The sequence below is a fragment of the Pleurodeles waltl genome, chromosome 7, assembly GCF_031143425.1.
Source record: "Pleurodeles waltl isolate 20211129_DDA chromosome 7, aPleWal1.hap1.20221129, whole genome shotgun sequence".
Lineage (NCBI taxonomy): Eukaryota > Metazoa > Chordata > Amphibia > Caudata > Salamandridae > Pleurodeles > Pleurodeles waltl.
Genome location: NC_090446.1, coordinates 960553420 through 960574751, shown reverse-complemented (window position 1 = coordinate 960574751; position 21332 = coordinate 960553420). Strand labels below are relative to the sequence as shown.

The window sequence follows — 21332 nt, the reverse complement described above, 5'->3', positions numbered from 1 at the left end:
CCATTACATTTGCATAGACATACAGTTTTACTGCCAAAAGTATACAACACACAAACGAGAATGTGTGGAAATATCACCACCAAGTGTACTGATTTGTTTTAACTGTATTAAAATATTTGTTTCCAGCACGCTTCAGAATTACAAAAAATGTGCCTTATTTGAGCGTTCTTAATTCTGATACGTTCTGAAATGTCTGCACAGTTCATTACAGACATTTAAACTTGGTTGTGTGCTCCAAGAACTGCCTTTCATAGCAAGATTGTCACATAAATCCTCTCACTTTGAAGTCGAGGAAAGAAAAGTAAACACCACGCTCCTGCAGAAGACAAAGTCTGATATTTGGCCTCTGTTTTTTTAATGCACAGCAAATGTGACACAATGAGAACAAGATTTAAAGGCCTGTTTACAGAAATGGAGCACTCAGAAGGCTACAGTGAGTAAGGTATGCCAATCGGGAGGGACAAACTCAAGCTGGGCAGCCTCAAACAAAAAAAAGCCAGCAAATAGAAAGCAATCAAATGTGAGTTACAAAGCCAGTGGTAAGCAATGGTCATAATGCATTCCCAGGGAAGCTTTCCGAATGTCCCTAAGATGTCTTTAGCAAACCAGACAGCTACACTGCCGTGTAGGATCTGACTTAAAAAGGTGGCTGAGGCTGTCCAGGGTGCCACAGCAGACCCACAAATACCTCACCCCATGTTGCATGAAATAAATGTTAATTGTTCTGGACATCATTTGATTTCCACTCCCAGTAGATGTATTGCTTTATATCTTTTCCGGAGACCAAGCAAAATAATTGTTTATGATCTGATGCCACAATCAGAGACTTTAGTTTGTAGATCAACCGTCTTGGTTTTGGAATGGGAGGTCTACAGTGAAATCATATCATATTTTGGGTTCGTGGCTTTGTTAAACTGGTCGTACTTGCTGTGACTTTTTTATTGCCAACTGTTTATTACCAGGCAACGCAAATGTGACATCAAGGAAGGGAACCAGCCTGCCAGGTACCTTATTGGTCTCGTAACGGCCTCCCACGACCTCGCCACGGGCAAAGACGTCGACCCCAACGTATACGTCAGCCAGGCGATTCTCTGCCTCTGATAGCATGTGCTCCAGATTTTCTTCCTTCCAGTTGTAGTTGGTGAAGATACCATCACAAGAGTCAAAGAAGATTCTGTGGGAGCCGCACACAGAGAGGACATGTTAGGAGCCAAACATGAAATGAAAAGTTGCTCTCCCTCTTCCTCCTAATTCACTTTCCTGAAATCTAAATCGTTCATTTTTATTTGGTATAAAATGTATAAAACTTATGTCACATCCCAAAATGGTTTCTAAAGATACAGCTTAAAATGTATGTAAATTCATCACAAATTACTAGGAAACGCAGACACGTTTTTTTTTCTTTTCTGTTACAAAAACGAATATTTTTCGCTGGTCGTCATTAACTAAACCTGTGTTGGCAGCAAGGAAAGGACAGTTTTATTCTGCAAATGTGCTAAAGAAGGCAAAATATTTAAAGCATTGTAGTCTCCGCATTTAATTTGTCACACAGGCAAGCACTGTACCATTCAAAACATGACAATCCTGTACCAGTCAAAACACGACAATCGGACCCAGTACTTAAATTAATTCTGGATGTTCCACAGCCCCTCTTTGCAGAATTCCTTGTCTGCCCTCTTGCTCTCTCCGAGTCTCAATATTTCCCTTGGCCACTGTTAACGTTTGAACGTCTCGCTTCTAACTGCCTCCTCTCCTCAAATTAACATTTGTTTCCTGGCTCTCTTCTATCTCCCTGATTGGCTACTGTCACATTTCCAGTCACGCCCACAACCGTCGCCCTTCCTGCTCCAGCTTCTCAAGGCAGCCCCTCCAGTTCAATCAATCAATCAATCAATCAATTTGTAAAGCGCGCTACATACCCGTGAGGGTTTCAAGGCGCTGGGGTTGGGGTGGGGGAGAGGAGGGTGCTGCTACTGCTCGAAGAGCCAGGTCTTGAGGAGTTTTCTGAAGGAAAGAAGGTCCTGGGTCTGTCGTAGATCCGACGGGAGGGTGTTCCAGGTCTTGGCGGCGAGGTACGAGAATGATCTGCCGCCGAAGGAGTTGCGCCGGATGCAGGGAATGGAGGCGAGGGCGAGGTTGGCGGAGCGGAGTTGCCGGGTGAGGGTGTAGAAGCTGAGTCTATTGTTCAGGTATGTTGGTTCGGTGTTGTGGAGTGCCTTGTGTGCGTGGGTGTGGAGCTTGAATGTGATCTTCTAGATGACGAGGAGCCAGTGAAGGTCTCTTAGGTGGGGGGGTGATGTGGCAGAGGCGAGGGATGTTGAGGATGAGTCGGGCGGAGGCGTTTTGGATGCGTTGGAGGCGTTGTAGGAGTCTGGCTGAGATACCGGTGTAGAGGGCGCTGCCGTAGTCGAGTCTGCTGCTGACGAGGGCCTGGGTTACTGTTTTTCTTGTTTCTGTTGGGATCCATTTGTAGACTCTGCAGAGCATGCAGAGGGTGTTGTAGCAGGAGGAGGAGATGGCGCAGACCTGCTTTGTCATGGAAAGTGAGGAGTCGAGGGTGAAGTCCAGTTGGAATCAGTATCTTTCTACGTGTATGACTTTTGACCAAAAACATGTTATTTTCTATTAAAAAACAGATGTGGAGCTTGGCATCTTTTCTCGATTCCGCTGCATTGTACAATTGTGCCATCTAGTGATTAAATCCAGAAGCATTTACAAAACAGTTTTCGGGCATGAACACAGGAAGCGCCTGGAACCTGCCAGACACTAATATAACTGGCAGGGACTTTAAAGTCTTCCATTATTTGGCTCCATTTTCATATTGCATTCTTTAGACCTCGAGCTAAGCTCAGCTAGTTTCCCTACACTGGTTAATTCGGCTGGGACAGCCTTGGGCCCAAACACCTGTTTCCCCAATGACAAGCCGCACAGCCAACAGCAAGGAACCAAGCACCCACCGTCCGGAAGCTCTGAAAGAGACAATCTGCATGTACCCCATGGGAAGGGGCTGAAAACGCAAAACGCCCTTTTAACGACTAACATGCATGTTATATTTGTTTCGAAAGCAATGTAATTGCTGTTGCTTTCAATTACTGCGATTGCATCCATTATACACCCTTGACACAGAGTTCAGGAGCGGAGTCATTCTATACACTCGTGATAAACCTCTTATGGGTGGACCCCATTTCGTCACTGTAAAGGTCTCTTGTCTCAGCACCGCCTGATAATCAGAGCAGCCACAGTGCCTAGACTGGCATCGAACAAACGAGCCAAAGGTGACAACAGCCCTAGATGACCCCAGTATGGCCCTATCAGGCCGCAGGTGGAGTCTAGGTCTCCAGCTACTGCTTGTCGAGTTTCCATGACGTCAGAAGCTCCGAAAAGGCGGGCTGAACAGAAACTAAATGTAATGAAGTATAAGACACAGCACCTGCAGTAACAGCCTAAAGGGACCATTTCATGCTTTATCATCCTTAAACGTAATATATCTTCTGAAAACAGATAAAGTAATCAATGTATTGTACCGTACAGCTGCATAAACACGGAAGCCGAGCAAACTCACATCTGTACAGCCAACACCTCACTCTTAGGGGACCAAAAATCACTAAAGGTCAATTACCTGTTGCGCTCATTGAGCTCATTCTGCCACTTGAGAGCCCCGTCTTGAGTGACGCTGTCATACCAGAGAATGAGTCCCCCTGGGACTCTTTCGTGCAACCGGTCAGTCAGGTAACGCAGGAAGTGAGGCATGTTCTTCACCGACACTGGCTGCAGCAACCATAGAACGGAAAGAGATACAGGGCGTAGCTTGGTTTTATGCACATCTCGCACACCTGCTCTAGTAACAGCCAATCTATAACCCTTACACAACTGCCTTTTACCCTCTGACGGCAAATCGACTATGCATCAATCCCCCACGGCGCACGCCTTTGATGCCCACCCGAGCAGCATTCAGCACATCCCATAATGCTTCCTTCCCTTTCCATCTCACGCATTACAGACCCGTCAAGCCCCACGCGCTTTACTCTCAAGCTCCTTGGCGTCGCTTGCATCCCTGCACTTTAATTTGAAAGGGAAACTCCCAGCACTTCTCAGCAGGGGCCCAATATTTTTAATGGAAGAGCGCTCATCTATTTATTCCATTTCGAGCACTGCTCATCACCCAAAAACGTACCTGCCCACTGGCCTCTCAAACCACTGCACTCGCACTGCATTTCTCAGGCGCTTCCTCTCATAAGCTTCATGGTCTGTTTGTACCCGCCCTTCCCACGTGCCATACAGTAAAAATGTCGCCATTTTGTTCAATGTGAGTAACAAGACAAATACAAAAGGGATCGCGAAAGGCAACTCAAGGTGCGTCAGACTGCATCAATTCCCTTCAGACAATGATCATAGCCAGCAGCTTCCCAACCCAGATTCGTCTCCTGCTTTCTCAGTAACGCCCCGCTTCCAGGGACACTGCTCACACGCAGCTCTCGTCAGAGACCTTACGTCAACCAGCTGATTCCTCAAAACACTGCTTACGCCTTTCAGCTAGGCACTGCCTGGAGAGGCTAGTCCTGCCTCCTGCCCCAGAGATCCCACTCACGCTCAGTGTGTTCTCGATGTTGATCAACCATCCATCAAAATGGTAAAATTCTGCAATCCGCACGAGCTGATCAGCAACAGCAAAATACGTAGCTTCTTCCCCTGCCAAGAAACTTTCGCAGGTCTTTGCCCCACCATCCCACTCTGTGATGAACGTCCCTGGAACACAAAAAAGTTAAAATGTAACAATCTTGAATATCAGGTCCCACTTGTGATGAAAACGGCCTTTTCTGCTGGTTAGAAACTACAGAGCTCAGTACATTATGTGCATTATACAGAAAGGGAGTCAACCTCTCCTGGTCATAAGCACGTGGGCCTTGAGTGATGTATTCTATGGAGTAATCGGGTCTATCTCTGATAGTTATGCATATCAATAATATGTAAATAAGCCCTGTTGTGGCTGAAAAGTATTTACCCCAGTTCGCTGTAAGCCAACAGACACTAAGGGCCAGATGTATCATCATCCCGGTTTGCATTTCCTAAATAGCGATTTTTAAGAAATCGCTATTTAAGAAATGCAAAATGGGATGTATGAAAATTGTGATTCGGTAATAGCGATTTCTTAAAAGCCGCAATCGCTATTACCGAATCGCAATTAGGGAATGGGACTCCATTTATCCCTTTGGGCCCGTAGGCCCATAGGCGCGAATGGGTTTGCATTACCTAAATATGGTAATGCAAACCCCAGGGTGCTGGGGGCCTAAAGCCCACTTTGATGCACCCCAAAAAAATATTTGTGGACATGTAAAGCGCACACATGCCCCAACATTTTTAAAAATGCATTTGTAATGCATTTTTAAAAACTGCAGATGCTTACCACCAAACTTGAATTTGTGGTAATTGCATTACCTAAATGCCAAATTCGCATTCAGGAAATGCATGATACATGTGAATAGGTAACCGCAAAGAGGTATTCCCTATTTGCAATTACCAATTTAGGGAATCGCAAATTGTGATTCCCTAATCGGAGTTGCAATTTTAAGGAATCGCTTTTTTTGCGATTCCTTAAAATTGCACTGCGAATTCCTTTCATAAAACATGAAAGGCGATTTTGCATTCGCAAATGGTTGAATTTTGCGATTCACACGTTTGCAAATGCAAAATCCTTTGATACATCTGGCCCTAAGTGATGTCTCCTATCTAGTAAAAGATAGTCTTGTGCTAAATGTACCCTTGAGAGTATTAGACTAAAGTGATAATCAGTGACAGGTCGGCCATCTCACACAGCCCGATGGATTTGGAGCGCACTCCCTGCAAGCTTCAGCACAATTACCACGCAAACCAGCACTACCAACACAGGCGCCCTGTTTTTTTCAAGTGAATACATTTAGTTCCAAGTGAATGTCTCAGATGCGACAGGCAGCCGGCGGGCGATATAAGATGAAATCTGTTTCTATAGTTATTTCTGAAAGAGACAGGGATCACATTTAAATAGGACAATGTGGTTTTGAACGGTATTTCAAGTTTCAGAAGGCGTGAGTGATGGCTACACGCACACAGTTGTGGGTATGGTTCATGAGGTCAAAGCCAGGATCTCTAATAACCTGCAAGTTATTAGGCGAGTCGGGTGCTTGCTTTCACAAAATGGGGCACAACAAACTCTCCAACCCCCACGACTGCTCCCCTCTTGGTGAGACAAACCAGGGGTATCGGCAGTGAACCAGGAATGTCCCCGAGTCAGACTTACCAAGGACAGAGACACCGTGCCGGTGGGCAGCATTGGTCCAGCATACAGGAGGCAACGTGAACATCTGGTGACTGAAGTAAACGAAGATGTCGATGTACTGCCAGTGATAGAAGGTGTAAGGGTGCGACACATCGGTGCCCTGAATAAACCTGCATGTAAGAGGAGTCAAGACTTTAACACTGCAAAGAATAGAACATTCAAGTGCACAGGTGACCCTCACCCCAGTGAGCTGCTCCTCTGCGGTACCAGCCTATCTCAAGACTACCAACCAAGGTTTAGTGGTACCGGCAAGGACTCCGAGCTACCAGCCACACCAAAGAGCCACTACCCAAACTTCAGAGCAGCTGGCCAAACCTCAAGAGTCTATGCTCAAATACCAGTCAGTCGGTGGATAAACACCAGGGCTGAGAGAAAATAGACAGTGCTTCCGGCCAAACCTCAGAAATGACAACTAGCTCTTACAGCTACCTAGCTTTCCCCACAGTCAAAGCTGCAGGAGAGTCTCCAAGAGCTGCTGGCCAACCCACAGAGCTGCTAGTCACTCCCTAGCCGGCCTTCAGAGCTACCAACTTACCCACAGATCCAAGGGCTGCCCTCAAAGCTATCTATTAGCCACCAGAACTACCAGTCAACCCGTAGAGTTACCAGCCAGACATAGGTGACCCACCAGGCACAACTTAGTAACAGCTTTCAAAGAAACCTGTCAATCTATTGGTTATCAACTTCACTAATAAGCGAAAATCATATTTGTTCTCTTACAGTTGGTTTCACCCATGCAAGCTAATGCAAAATTCACTTAAGACCCTGGCGTGCTCAGCATATCCTGGTTGTCCTTTTCATCTTTCCCACCCTTCTTTGCCATGCTTTACACCAGACCTACCTGTCCTCCAGGTAGCCTCCCATCAGGTCATGACACACTAAGGTCCTGGGTCTCTTGCTCTGAAGGAGAGGTAGGCGTTTGGCCAGAGGCACCATGGCCACGTTGAAGGCGTCCTGGGCGCTGGGCCTCCATGACAAGAGATCCTCCAGGTTTGAAAAGTAGAAACTGATTGGCTCAGTGGTTTTTCTGTCATGATGCCGTACTGAAGGGAACAAGGTGAGAATAGCAGAATGAGCTAGAAACACTGGATTATGCCTGGGTCCACATGCTCAAAATTCATATGCACTCTATGCTACATAAATGTCAATCATCCCACTCCCTAGAGGCCCTCAGGGCACTGACCAATACCCTTCACAAGGTCAGATCAAAACACCACAGAAACATTATCTCATTGCTTAAATCCCACTTCCAGGCACCAATGCACAATATCAACCCACTTCTCTCTACTAATGGAAACAGTATTACATTGTAAATTCGAACTGCAAAGGATTGTGCTTCCATTTTGCAACAACAACGTTCATTGGCTCGGATAATGTCAATCACATTGCTCTTGCCTCTAATTTCTATATGTATTTCTAGAAAGCTCCTCTGCAAGTATTAAAACAAGCTGTGTTGCCCCGTTGTGTTTGCGATCTGGGCTAACCTCTATTTTTATGCAGTGAACTAAAAAAATCAGGCAAGTCCAAAAGAGGTGCTCCATTGTTTACATTGTTGTTTGGCATCAGGTTACCCACATCATAACCCCCTTCTGAGTGAAAGTTGTTGCTGTCCCATCATCCCAGGCTAAAAGTTGACTGGTGGTGCAATTAATGATTACTACAAGGGTAGATGACTTTTCAAACTGCATCACCGTTGGGAGACCACCTACTGCCTACAGTGGAAAGTCCATCCAGCCCCCTCCTCATAACTGAAAATCATTGTTTTCCTCACTGATGGGACATGTGAGGAAGCAGTGTGTGGCATGTATATGCCATGTGTGACCATGTTTCACTTGACGCACCAAAACTGTTGGGAGGCTGCCAAATCCTGGTAGCCCAGCTGACGAGTACCCACAAAGACCAGAGCAACAAAGGCAGGTTGAGTCGCAGATAAGCCTTAAACCTACAATCCAGTACTGAGTACAAACGGGTAAAGCTCTTGGAAAATATCAACAGCAACCAGGAGACTTTTTAGTAGATGCTGGACTAATATACCCTACAGCACTGAAAGACTCTTAGAAATCAGTAGACTTTGGTTTTTGAACCCCACTGAATTGTATTCAAACCCAACACTGGTAGCTAGAATACTGGGGGGTCTGAAGGATCATACTCTCTGCCACCAACTTCACTGAGTGTGAGCCATGTTAGTTAATCTGCTGCTTTTTTCTTGAATTAACTATATTTTGGTGGGTGTAATTCTGCAGCTGAGGCTTCAGCTCAGCTCACTGAATTGTCTAGCTGTGGACTCAAAGCCACTGACATAACAGGGCAGACACAGTAGAACAAGCACAGTGAGCAAGTAAACTAGTAAAAGAAGTTGTCTCAGTGAAAGTAGACAGACAATAGGATAACAATGGATATAGCATCTTTGTTAAATAAATCTAGCTCTTCTGGATGAGAAGCTATAAAAACATTTAAGATCATATTATGGTGCCTTCTGTTCTAGAGTTTTGTGTGCATCTTATTTTTAGTTTCTCTTTGGACAAATCTGTAAATAAAAGGTATGGCACGGTTAAGACTTTGAAGACAGTCGATGTTATTTAAGGTCCTACATAATCAGAGTTTTTAACCGCTGCCAAATCCTAGAGTAAACCTTGTCTGCTCACGCTCGCTAACGAGAGTCAAGTGCCGAAAGGGAGTGTCATGTTACCCACTTGGGACGTTCACTCGAGATAATGGACAGTAAGCAGCGACTGTCCCGAGGCACAAAGAAAGGCCTCACATTGTCACTGAAAAGCCCCTAATAAGGTCCAGGACAGTTGATGTAAAGGATCAGTTAAGATGCAAGATGCTGTAACGGGCCCACACAAAGGAGCCTGCAGGTACCAGCACCGAAAGTAAATTACTACCAGTTTCTATCAGGAAACTGTTCTTTACACAGATCTGTAAACTAAAGTCCTATTCGTGTTTGAAGTTAGAACACACACTGGATGTTGATGCCTTTGAGCCTTATTTACTGTGTCAGTCAATATGTAAGTTCTGATCCCTGCAACCTCCTTCACTGCTCATAGTCACTACACTGCCACGAATTTTAGGCACAACTCAATTTCAACATGCATATTACGTCTGTCAATTAATACACCACTGCAGCTCCCACACACAAAAAAAAAAATAGCAAAAAACTTTGAAATAGCGAAATCTTAATTAAGTGGACTCACATTTGCAGGCGATCTTGGACATTCAGGGACAAGAAGCATGAACTACTTCTTCCAGGCCTAAGAGTGAACAGCATCTTCTCGCCATGACCTGGACATGCTAGCGCAGGTGTTTTAATTAGAAATGTATTAATGAGTGTTTATGTATTTTGAATAATGAGTTTATGTAGAAAATGAATAACGTAGAAAGTAATGCACACATTTGAAAATGTGACCTCAGATAACGGCCACCCGTGTTCAAGAAATGTACTAATTAATGATTAATACTTATGAAATATTGAAAATGTATTAGATTAATGTAGTAATATGTTACATTAAGTGTTATGAAGTGTGCTCTAGCTTATTAATTGTAGGCCTTAACTTAGCGAGCGTCGTTGCCTAGTCTTGCCAGGCCTCAAGCAGAAGCTGTATTTCTTAGCGGGTAATAAAAATGCTGACCGAGTGAATTAAACTGTGAAATGTCCATTGTCTTGTTAAAAGTGCTTAATGGAAGCTTTTCGTGAGAACCCACTGCGAGGAGATGATGTTCCTGCTAGTGTAACAACTTGTGTGTAATGTGTGTGAGATGTACTTTCCCAGGACGAGAACAATGAAGATACTGACTGGAGCTGAAGATGCAACAATATTGTTACTTGACGTGCCGGACGATGAGGACATCGTAAAGTGAACCAATCAACTTCATGTGAATAGAGAAATATTAGAATTCATAGACACGATGTAGAAATATTATTGGATAAAGAATAAACGTACGATTAACTGACCAATAGGGAATTAGGGGATAGTTTAGGTGACTTTGATATAACAACGAAACAGGGGAAGTTTATTCAGAGAATTACTGTGACTTAGAGAGAAGAAGAGACTTTAAGAGAGATTCGAGATTCATTCGGTCATTGGGCTCATACTCTCTGACGGAGAGCCTGATGCTTTGCTGATCGACTGATGACGAAGACTGATTTTGCTTGCTGACCCATACCGTGGATAGGTAGATATGATGAAACATGACTGTTATGCTTTTTATGCCTTTTCTTTCTAGGTACCAACTGCGCTGTTTTGACAGATCCATAGCTAGATGTTTTCCAAAATTCGGGTTTCTAAATTGTTGCGCATGAAGCCAAACATGCTGATGTTAATTTGACGTTAGTTAAGGGCCCTCATAATGACTGACAATTACAGGGACAAATTATTGATGAATTACCTTGCTGAATTCTATGTATGTTATAACTTTGTCGCCACTGACTTTGCTATTGATTTGTACTGTCGCTCTAGAATATGTTGTGATTCAAGCTTGGATTAGATTGCGTTTCTTCCGTCGTTATGGACAACCAGTGTTGTTCTTATATGTGTTTCATTTGATTTTGAGATTAATCTACATGACTTTAGCATTGTTAATATAAGGAAAATAAACTTTAATTAAAGGTGTGGTTATTCATGACTGAAAGGTCATGGTGTGTGACAATTACTGACTTAATTGATTATTGATTTAATTGATTACTAATGATTATTGTGTATTGATTGATTCATGTACTGGAGCTATGGTAAGAACTTCTTAATACGAGTCAAAAGGTTCATTGACCTATTCGCATCCCCCTGTAAGTTTACTTATTAAGGTCTGACGCGTCAACAGTTGTGGTAGCAGACTGATGGTTAGTCTCTTTAAGAGCTTGCCATAGACGTCTGGTACAGAGTGACAGGTGTTAACAGTTATGGTAAAGAGACCGATGATTTGTCTCCTTAGGAGCATACCATAGATGTGCAGTATACAGTGACAGGTGTTCCCAGGGATGGTAGAGATTTGAAGCTGGTCCTTTTGAGAGTTCACTATTATTGAGATTTGGATTTTGTTTTTCCAATGATAACTGGAGAGAAAATGATCTTCCCTTAAGCCTAGAAATGACTTTCCCAGATCCTGGATCCTACTAGTGGTTGTTGAGGATGCTTCCGGCGTTCTAGTGATAGAGTGAGTGAAATAGGTTGCACTTGCACAGTTTATGCAAAACGCAGGCAAATTATGAGGTTTGTGAGGGTTTTAGGGAGTTTGCATACTCCAAATGAAGTTTTAGTAAAGTGTGCACACTCCGCAGTGTGAGAGTAGGGAAGTCGAACGTTGTATGTGTGTGGGGCTTTGTGCTAAAAAATTGTCCACATGGTTGTTGATGGACGGACCCTGCATGGTCTAAGACTCCGGAGTATATTGAAAAGTGTATGAGACACTTGGTGATATGTTGTAATCTGTCTGGTTTAGTAGGTTGATCGGGCGTGGTCAACAAGTCAGAGTGTGAGTTAAAGTGGGCGAGAGGAAACTTCGACTGAGATTTGGCAGGTCCAATGTGCACCAAGACGGACCCACTTATCAGTTGAGAGTAAAATTTGTGGGTCAAATTTTGCTTGCGAATGTGGGAGACTGAGAAAGAGGAATAGCTGCATGCGCGAAAAGAGCCATCAGTGAAAATCAGTAAGGTTTCTGAAGCAACTGTGTTACCTTTCCTGTAGTAAACCAGCAGATTTGTTTTTGTTTTTTGATTAGTGCTCGCAATATTTTGCATTAGTTTTGTGTGAATCGAAGTTTTAGGAGGACGAGCCGCGCTGGGATAGGTTGGTTAGTGAGAAGGGTCGCGCACAGATTGGCAGCCGTCCGTGAGAGGCAATTGGTTGAGAACGTGGGTGAAAGGAATCTTGGGATTAAAAGTAATTTCCTGATTTGATTTTGAATAAACAAAAAGTAGAAAAGATGACGTTTTTCAAAGCATTGAGAAGTACCCTAAGGGGAGATACGTACATTAAAGCGAGTATAGGGGAGCCTACACCGCCAGAGAATACACTGGCTTACATCGTAATGGAGGAGAGAGGTGTTGCGCCATGTCTTTGGTTAAAGCAATGGTGCAAGTTGACAGAGAAAAATGGGAACTTAGCGTTTCCTGAAAATGGGACATTCAATTTAAGGACTTTGGAGCAATTGCAGATGGCGCTATATGAATCGAAGCCCCTTCCAAGACCAGCACAGTTTGAGGCATTAGCAGTTTGGGAGTTGGTAGCTAGGCAGCAACAGCAATTGAAATTCGAGAAAGGGATGAGAAGGGTAGAAAAGACTTTAGCCGAGGCTAAATGGGACTGGGAGCAGAAAAGATAGAAATCAGAGACCTTGCAGGGAGTTAAGTTGTTTCCAGCTATTACACAGGAGGATGAGAAGGAGGGAAAGAAAGCGACTAGGAAGACTAATAGAAGTCCGTCTGAAAGTAAGGGAGCTAGAAAGTCTTCAATAGTAGAGGAGGAATCAGATAATGAAGATCTTGTTACACAAATATTGAGAGACCGACCACTACCATATACAGTACACAAGAGTGGTCTGAGTACTAGTGCTGATCTGACAGCCCCGGGACAGGTAACGGGGACAGAGATTCCAGTGCAGGTTAACACTAACCTGACACAGAATGTGGTGCAAAGTAGTTCTAATGTGCCAACTACTCCTGTAGTGCAGACAGAGATGCAGCCGCCACAGACATAGAGAATTTATCCTGATGTGCCCATTTTAGAAACAACTTTGAACTTAGTGGTGCCTACGGAGCAGGTGATTCCAAGACCAATACTGGTCCAGACAGAGCTGACTCCGATTTTGTTGCCCCAAGTGCAGCCGCAGGTAATGCCAAGATTTACACCAATGACAGGGATTCAGTCAGGTTTGACTCCATTGATGAATCAGAGTATGGGAGTTACTCTCCGACAAAGTATAGGCAATAGGACAGCCCCGAATGCAATATCACTGCCGATTACTGTTGGTCCAGCAGTACCATTATTTGCGCAAAAAAACCAATTGCGAGTGAACAGGGAGCAATGGTTCAGAGTCTAACGAGGGGAGGACATAATGGACAAGTTCAGGTAGTCTCTTCCGTGAGTCAGACTTTTGATGGCTCGAGATCATTGTTAGATCTTAGTCCACTTGTTGCACTTCCAGATGCCGTGACTGGACCAAATGCAGGCTCCGAATGCAGTGGCACAGCAGGTGCCCCCGGTCCAAGCGAGTAACATTTTGTTACAGGGACTGTCAGCTCAGCAGTTAACTGAAGAGTTAGACAAGCTGAATACCCCACAGAATGCCTCTAAGGGAGAAGAACATTTGAATTGCATCAGATTAAGCATGGACGGGGGTGAACTTGTTGAGGGAACAATGGGGGTGAATAGGTTAGAATCCTACGCAGAGGCAGAAGTGAGATATTTGTGCCCAAGGATTACGAGAGAGGTGAGCAAGGTACATCAGAGATTAGAAGATTTGGCAGAGAAACATGGCATAGAAATTGAGAAAACAAAGCATTTGAAGAGGAGTTACAGATTAGATTTTGAGGCAAAGTATTTTGAACATATGAGGTCAGCCAGAATGAAGGCACACCTTAAATAATTACTGCAGAATGCTCAGGTCTGGGGAGCATTAGACAAATGGGAAAACAGATGGGTTAAAAAAAAAAAGAGACAAGAAGAAAAGATATTCTTTGGAGCTGACTGAAAATATACAGCAGGACAAGGATTCAGTAAAGATTTTACCAATGAGGGAGATTCCAGGGGGAAATTTTGTTCACGTCCCTTGGAGCAGAGGTGACATTCTATCATTTACGAATGATTATCCAAAATTGAGAGAGAAACCAGTATAGTGGTATCAGCAGACAGACAGGTTTGTGAAACTTGCGAAGTGTTTGTGGAAGTACTTGAACACATTGCTGGAGATAGTGGTTCCAGCTGACTTATGGGTTGAGTGTAAGAGGTCTGTAGACTGGCCAACAAGTGAGCCGGAGAGAGATAAGAATACAGGTGCACCGTCTCCTGAGGAAATGAAATATTACTATAAGGCCACAATACCGCCAGTGCTTGTGGTATTAGTGGCTCCCTATTTTGACATTTCCGCTGGCCCAGCGGAAAAGTCACATCAACATTGAAGCCGGCTCATAATAGAGCCGGTGGCAATGTTGATGTGCAGCGAGTGCAGCAGAACCCGTCGCGCATTTGGGCAGTGAAATGCGCGATGGGGCTGTGCCTGGGGGCTCCTGCACTGCCCATGCCAAGTGCATGGGCAGTGCAGGGGCCCTCAGGGGCACCCCAAATCCCCCTTACTGCCAGCCTTTCCATGGCGGTGTTTACTGCCATGGACAGGCTGGCGGTTGGGGATTATGACCGCCTAGCGGAAGCCTGGCGGTATAGTGGAGGGGCCGGCGGTATGGCCGTGGCTAATGCGCCACGGTCATAATACACTGGCGGAACACCGCCAGCCTGTTGGCGGTGTTACCGTCGGTGTTCCGCCGGCCGCCAGGGTCATACTGACCCCCATAGTGTTACAGAAACAATTGAGCCAAAAGACAAATTGCATTTTGCATTGAGATTTGTGGAAGGATTGAAGCCTGAAATTGGTCAGATGATTAAGAGTCATTTGATTTGCTGGCAATAGAAGCAGATTGATGAGGTGTTGCAGTATGCAAAATACTGCGGTGACGAGATTGAGTTGAAGCAGAAAAAGTTGAAAGAGAAGGTGATGGTGATGCAGATTAAAGCAGCTCAGTCAGGAGTGCAAGGAAATTTTGTGCAGCAGATGCCGCAGCAGCAGGGAAATGTCATGTTTCAGCCCCAGATGAGAGGTAGAGGTCGTGGAGGCAATATGAATCAAGGTCCATATTTGAATACTGTAGTGGTTCAGAATGATGTGCAGGGAATGAAGAATCTATTGCTGTGTCACATTTGCGGAGCCGTGGGATATTGGAAGAAGGAGTGTCCAATGATGGTGCAGGAAGGTGTTGTTCAGTAGAGTATTGATATCAGTTCATTTCAGAATGTGAGAGGACCAAGACTAAGGGGTCCTAATCCAAAGTTTCAGAATAATGTGAATCAACTGCAGAATTTTCAGCCTATGCAGCAGGTGCAAATACCCCAAGCACAAGTGTCACAGTTGCAGCCGATGCAGCAGCGGGTTCCCATGGTAACTAGACAGCAAATGCAGATACCTCAAGCCCCGATGGAGCAGCAACAGATGATGCTTTCTCAACAGGTCACAGGTCAGAGACATGACAGAAGTAGTAACACCGTGCAACGATTCCCGTTACACAGTGAGAAGGAAATAAATGGTAAATGGACGAGTGACAGTTCAGATGAGGAGCCATGTGTGCTTGCGACTTCTTTAGAAGTAGATCAGAGAGGACCCTATGTGAGGGGAAAGGTTATGGGTCACAGAGTTTCATGTTTGGTGGGCACGGCAGCTACACGCTCTACGGTGAGAAGTGCAGAAATTCAGAATTTGCCCCTTTCGGGAAGAATAGTTCAGGTTGTGGGAGTAGCAACTTAGTATCTGACAAACCCGATTACAGATCCGGTGCAAGTCGAGACTGGCAACTTCCAGGGACTGCATAAGTTTGTAGTCTACGATTCAAGTCCGGTAACCCTACTAGGAAGAGACTTGCTGTGTAAAACAAAATGTTTGATTACTTGCTATTGATGGAATTGAAATACAGAAAAATAGAGATGCTGAGGAAGACCAAGCCCCAGAAACAGAGTGTGAGACTACAAATGAGGAGTACCCTTTGATTGAGTTTTTCCCGATGTCCACACTGAAAGAGCTCCATTTGGATTTGCAGGGAACAGTACAAGAGAACATGTGGGATTTGACAGGAAAGGAAGTAGGTCTGAAACGTTCATGGAGTAAATTGAAATATGTTGAAAGAAAAGATGAATTGTGGGTTTCTGTGGAGGGTCAATTGGTTTTGCCAAATAGTCTGTTGTTTCAAATGGCAAGGTACTATCATGGTAAGGCGCATATTGGGAGGGATGTCACGGTTCTTCTGTTCAAAATTGATTGGTTCAACCCCAAGTTTAGACAAGTTGCTGAAGCAGTTTGCCATCGTTGTGTCATTTGTCAGCAGTTAAATGCAGGGAAATCGACAGTGGTTAACTTGAGCCACACTGGAAGAGCAGGAGGTCTATTCAGCAGAATGCAGATGGACTTAATTGAGATGCCTGTGTGTGAAGGCTTGAGAAATGTGTTGGTGATTGTTTGCATCTTTAGTCAATGGATTGAAGCGTACCCTACATGAAGAAATGATAGCCTCACAGTAGCGAAACTGCTGCTTAGGGAGCTGATACAGCGCTTCGGATTTACGATCTCTTTAGAATCAGATAGGGGAAGTCACTTCAATAACAAAGTGATTAAATTACTGTGTGCGGCATTGAACATTGAGCAGAAGCTGCATTGTAGCTACCGCCCTGAAGCATCAGGACTAGTGGAGCAGATGAATGGTACCTTGAAGTAGAGTTGCAAAGATGTGTGCAGCTACAAATTTGAAATGGCCAGATGCATTGCCTTTAGTGTTGATGTCAATGAGAAACACACCTGACAGGAAGACAGGACTGTCGCCTCATGAGATCCTCAAGGGCAGCGCAATGAGATTACCAGAGGTGCCAGCAAATGCACTTGTCAACACTACAGATGATATGGTGTTGGATTACTGCAAGGGTCTGGCAGATGTAGTCCGCTCTTTCTCTCAGCAGGTGGAGGCCACCACACTGCCACCGATCCATGACCCAGGGCACAACATGAGAGCTGGAGACTGGGTTGTCATCCGAAGGCATGTGAGAAAGACGTGTTTGGAGCCTCATTGGAAGGGACCTTATCAAATGGTCCTAATGACTACAACAGCTGTGAAGTGTGCTGGTATCCCGAACTGGATTCACGCAAGTCACACAAAGAAAGTGGCAAGTCCACTGTATCATGAAGAAGCATTGTTGAGAGTACCAACAACAGTGCGGCAAGTCTCAGAGCCGGAAGGAAACCAAAGACAAGGGTAGAGAGCACCTGAAGAGTATCGGAGAGTCTACCTCAACTAAAGCAGCAGCAAAGCCTAGTCAGAGGAGGGCTTTCCTAGAAGCAGATGATTCTGAGAGCCAAGAAGAGCAATTGCCAGAACCAGAAGGGGAAGGAGTTGAGATGGATCAAATTCAAAGTGATTTGATTCCTCCTGAACCGGTTGCAGGTCCGTCAAGAGAAAACACCACAGAGCAGGAAAGCGGTTCGAGTTCAATTTTGAAGAGAATACTGACAGAAGGTTCACTGAAAGGAGATAAGTGGCCAAAATCGCAAGTAGAGAAAAGGAAAGAGGTGGTTGTCGAACAAACAAATGGGGAAGAAGTAGATACTGCAAAGAAAGAAGGTCTAAGTGAAGAAGAGCTGAATGGTGATCGAAAGTTGAAAAGAAAGAGAATAGCAAGTCGAAGATACGCAGGTCCTGAATGGGAGTATGCAACTACAAATGAATGGCAATGGCAGCAAGAGTTTATGTCTTTTTGTTTTGATAGAGAAGTTCCAGGTCAATATTTCGAGGTGATGTGAAGAAGACTGATGAACTGAACTGTTGAAACAATCTGAGAGAAATATTTTGAGAAAGATACTGTTAAAAGTAACCGGAAAAGATATTTGATAACCTGATCTGACTTATGAAACCTGATTTTGACAAAGCTGCTAACTGATTTTGACAAGGAAGCAGGGTTCCTGGAAGTGAAACTGAACAGCTGAAAGAAGAGTTTTCTATTTTTGCTGCAAGTTTTTTAAATTCCTTCTGCTTTCTGGTTCTTTACAGATCATGGCTGACATTAATAAACAGGGTAGAGATGCTAGGCGCTGTAAATATATGAGTATTGGTTTGGCAATTATGTGTGGAATACCATTTGTAGTGTTTATTGTGGGTATGTCTGTTCTTGACGCGAAAGGAGCCAACCATACTTGTGCTTTTGAGACGACTACTGCACTAACGGCATTAAGAGAGGTTTAAGTTAGATGAGAAATATTTGCATAATTATACTAATGCGCAGGGAGAACTTTCTTCTAACGTTTTCTATCGCTTATTGAGTGAGTATGTTGAAACAATGGATGCGAATAATTGTTTTGTGTGTACGCAGATTCCTTCATCAGTCAAAGAAGGAGTCACCTGTCATACCTTGCCTCTAACTTATGGGATAAGTTGTAGTCTGTTACTAACAAGGTTTTATAACCATGAGTATATACAGTACTTTTACTCTAATCATGATGTTGTGTTTTCGTTTGTTCCTATAATTAGGTATTTGAATAAAGTAGCTAAGGATAATGATATAGTATTAGTTAGAGGATTCCTTGAACCTACATTGACGTTTGGCACAGCATATGCGCATATAAATAACCTGACATGCTTGCTTACACCTTTAGAGAAGAGCTTCTTAGATCACACTGATGATAGGAGAAAGACGTTAAAGAAGAAATTAGAAAAAGGGTTAGAGAAAAGAACATACAAGAATGATTATGCTTATAGTGCAATTAAGACGCAAGGGAAATTAGCTTTAGATGCACTACACGTAGGGAAGCTTTGTATATATAGGCCAAAATCTCGCACTGACACTTTATTTGTGGGTACGAGTGAATGCAGGCATGTGTTTCTGTTTCAGAGTAAATGGACATTTATGTTGAATCGGCAGGACCCTGCAATTCCAGGGATATACTATGTATGTGGACTTAACGCTTATTAGCGCCTTTCAATAAGATGGTATGGGACATGTTATTTGAGGATAGTTTTCCCAAAGATTTACCAGATGGAGGATTCAAAAAAGTTTCCGAAAGTGACTGAATTACATCATAAGAGACAGAGAAGGGAGTCCTCTTCTCGATAGTGGGAGATATATTTGGTGCGGTGATTCCTGCAGTGGGAGTCATCCTGAATTTGATTAAGATTCGAAAGTTGTCTACTACTGTGGATAACATGCTGACAAATTTTTCAGGGGCTATACTCCTGATAGACACTGAATTAGCTGCGGATAGAGCTATGACTCTTAACCCCTTCTGTGCCCAGGACGTGATGGTTACGTCCTGAGGCACAGTGCTCGTGTGCCCAGGACGTAACCATTACGTCCTGGGCACAGAGCCCAGAGCGCTAGCGCTCCCTCTGTGGGGTCCTCCCCCAAGGCAGGGATGGAAGGGGAAGCCCTTCCCCTTCCACCCCTGACCCCCCGACCCCCCTCCCGTGACGTCAGCGTGCGATCACGCGTTGACAATCACAGAGGCCTCCTCCCATCGCGCTGGAAGCTCAGCTTCCAGCGCGATCGGAAGAGAAATGCAAAGCATTTCTCTTCCAATCACGTGGAGGAGGATTGAGAGGCTTCAAAGGGAAGGAAAGGATTTTCCTTCCCTTTGAAGTCTCTCTGAGCATTTCAAAAGCCGGATTGTAAAGCAATCTGGCTTTTGAAATGCCCACTAGACACCAGGGATTTCTATTACAAAAGGAAATTGGAATGAGGGAGCGACCCCTTGGGCAAGGATCGCTCCGAGGGGGGGCATTTTTTTTTAAGGCCTTTTTTGCCCCCCCTAGGGGGCAGATCAGCCTATTTTAATTAGGCCGATCTGCCCCCAAGGGGGGCAGAAACAACTAGGCACTGGGGATTTTTTTGTTGTTGTTGTTTCACAGATGGGGAGCGACCCCTTAGGCAAGGGTCGCTCCCCTGGGGGGCAAATTGTATTTAGACCATTTCTGCCCCCCTTGGGGGCAGATCGGCGGATTTTAGGTCAATCTGCCCCCAAGGCAGAAACAACTAGGCACCAGGGATTTTTTTTTTTGCGCCAATGTCACGCAAGGGGAGCGACCCCGTAGGCAAGGGTCGCTCCCCAAGGGGGTTGGGGGGGGGGGGCAAATTGTGATGTGTCCACATTGTGTTTTGGGCCATTTCCTTTCGTGGGCGCTAGGCCTAACCACACAAGTGAGGTACCATTTGTATCGGGAGACTTGGGGGAACGCTGGGTGGAAGGAAATTTGTGGCTCCTCTCAGATTCCAGAACTTTCTGTCACCGAAATGAGAGGAAAAAGTGTTTTTTTAGTCAAATTTTGAGGTTTGCAAAGGATTCTGGGTAACAGAACCTGGTCAGAGCCCCACAAGTCACCCCATCTTGGTTTCCCCTAGGTGTCTAGTTTTCAAAAATGCGCTGGTTTGCTAGGTTTCCCCAGGTGCCGGCTGAGCTAGAGGCCAAAATCCACAAGTAGGCACTTTGTAAAAAAAAAACACCTCTGTTTTCTGTGAAAAAATTTGATTTGTCCACGTTGTGTTTTGGGCCATTACCTTTCGTGGGAGTTAGGCCTACCCACACCAGTGAGGTACCATTTTTATCAGGAGACTTGGGGGAACGCTGGGTGGAAGGAAATTTGTGGCTCCTCTCAGATTCCAGAACTTTCGGTCACCGAAATGAGGTGTAAAAGTGTTTTTTTGGTCAAATTTTGAGGTTTGCAAAGGATTCTGGGTAACGGAACCTGGTCAGAGCCCCACAAGTCACCCCATCTTGGATAGTTTTCAAAAATGCACTGGTTTGCTAGGTTTCCCCAGGTGCCAACTGAGCTAGAGGCCAAAACCCACAGGTGGGCACTTTGCAAAAAACACCTCTGTTTTCTGTGAATAAATGTGATGTGTCCACGTTGTGTTTTGAGCCATTTCCTTTCGTGGGTGCTAGGCCTACCCACACAAGTGAGGTACCATTTTTATCGGGAGACTTGGGGGAACACAGAATAGCACAACAAGTGTTATTGCCCCTTCTCTTTCTCTACATTTTTTCCTTCCAAATGTAAGGCAGTGTGTAAAAAAGGCATCTATTTGAGAAATGTCCTGTAATTCACATGCTAGTATGGGCACTCTGGAATTCAGAGATGTGCAAATAACCACTGCTTCTCAACACCTTATCTTGTGGCCATTTTGGAAATACAAAGGTTTTCTTGATACCTATTTTTCACTTTTTATATTTCAGCAAATTAATTGCTGTATACCCGGTATAGAATAAAAACCCATTGCAAGGTGCA

At 44.5% G+C, this 21332-nt stretch overlaps 1 protein-coding gene across 1 annotated transcript in view; it reads right to left on the bottom strand.

Annotated features, from left to right (window-relative positions):
- ENGASE (endo-beta-N-acetylglucosaminidase) overlaps window positions 1–21332 on the bottom strand; it is a 234143-nt gene that overhangs the window by 103835 nt on the left and 108976 nt on the right. The window contains exons 3-7 of the mRNA XM_069199685.1: window positions 7155–7356; window positions 6275–6423; window positions 4589–4746; window positions 3620–3768; window positions 1009–1174 (exon numbers count right to left, since the gene is read on the bottom strand). Coding sequence (XP_069055786.1) covers window positions 1009–1174; window positions 3620–3768; window positions 4589–4746; window positions 6275–6423; window positions 7155–7356 — 824 coding nt within the window. The remainder of the gene's footprint in view (window positions 1–1008; window positions 1175–3619; window positions 3769–4588; window positions 4747–6274; window positions 6424–7154; window positions 7357–21332) is intronic.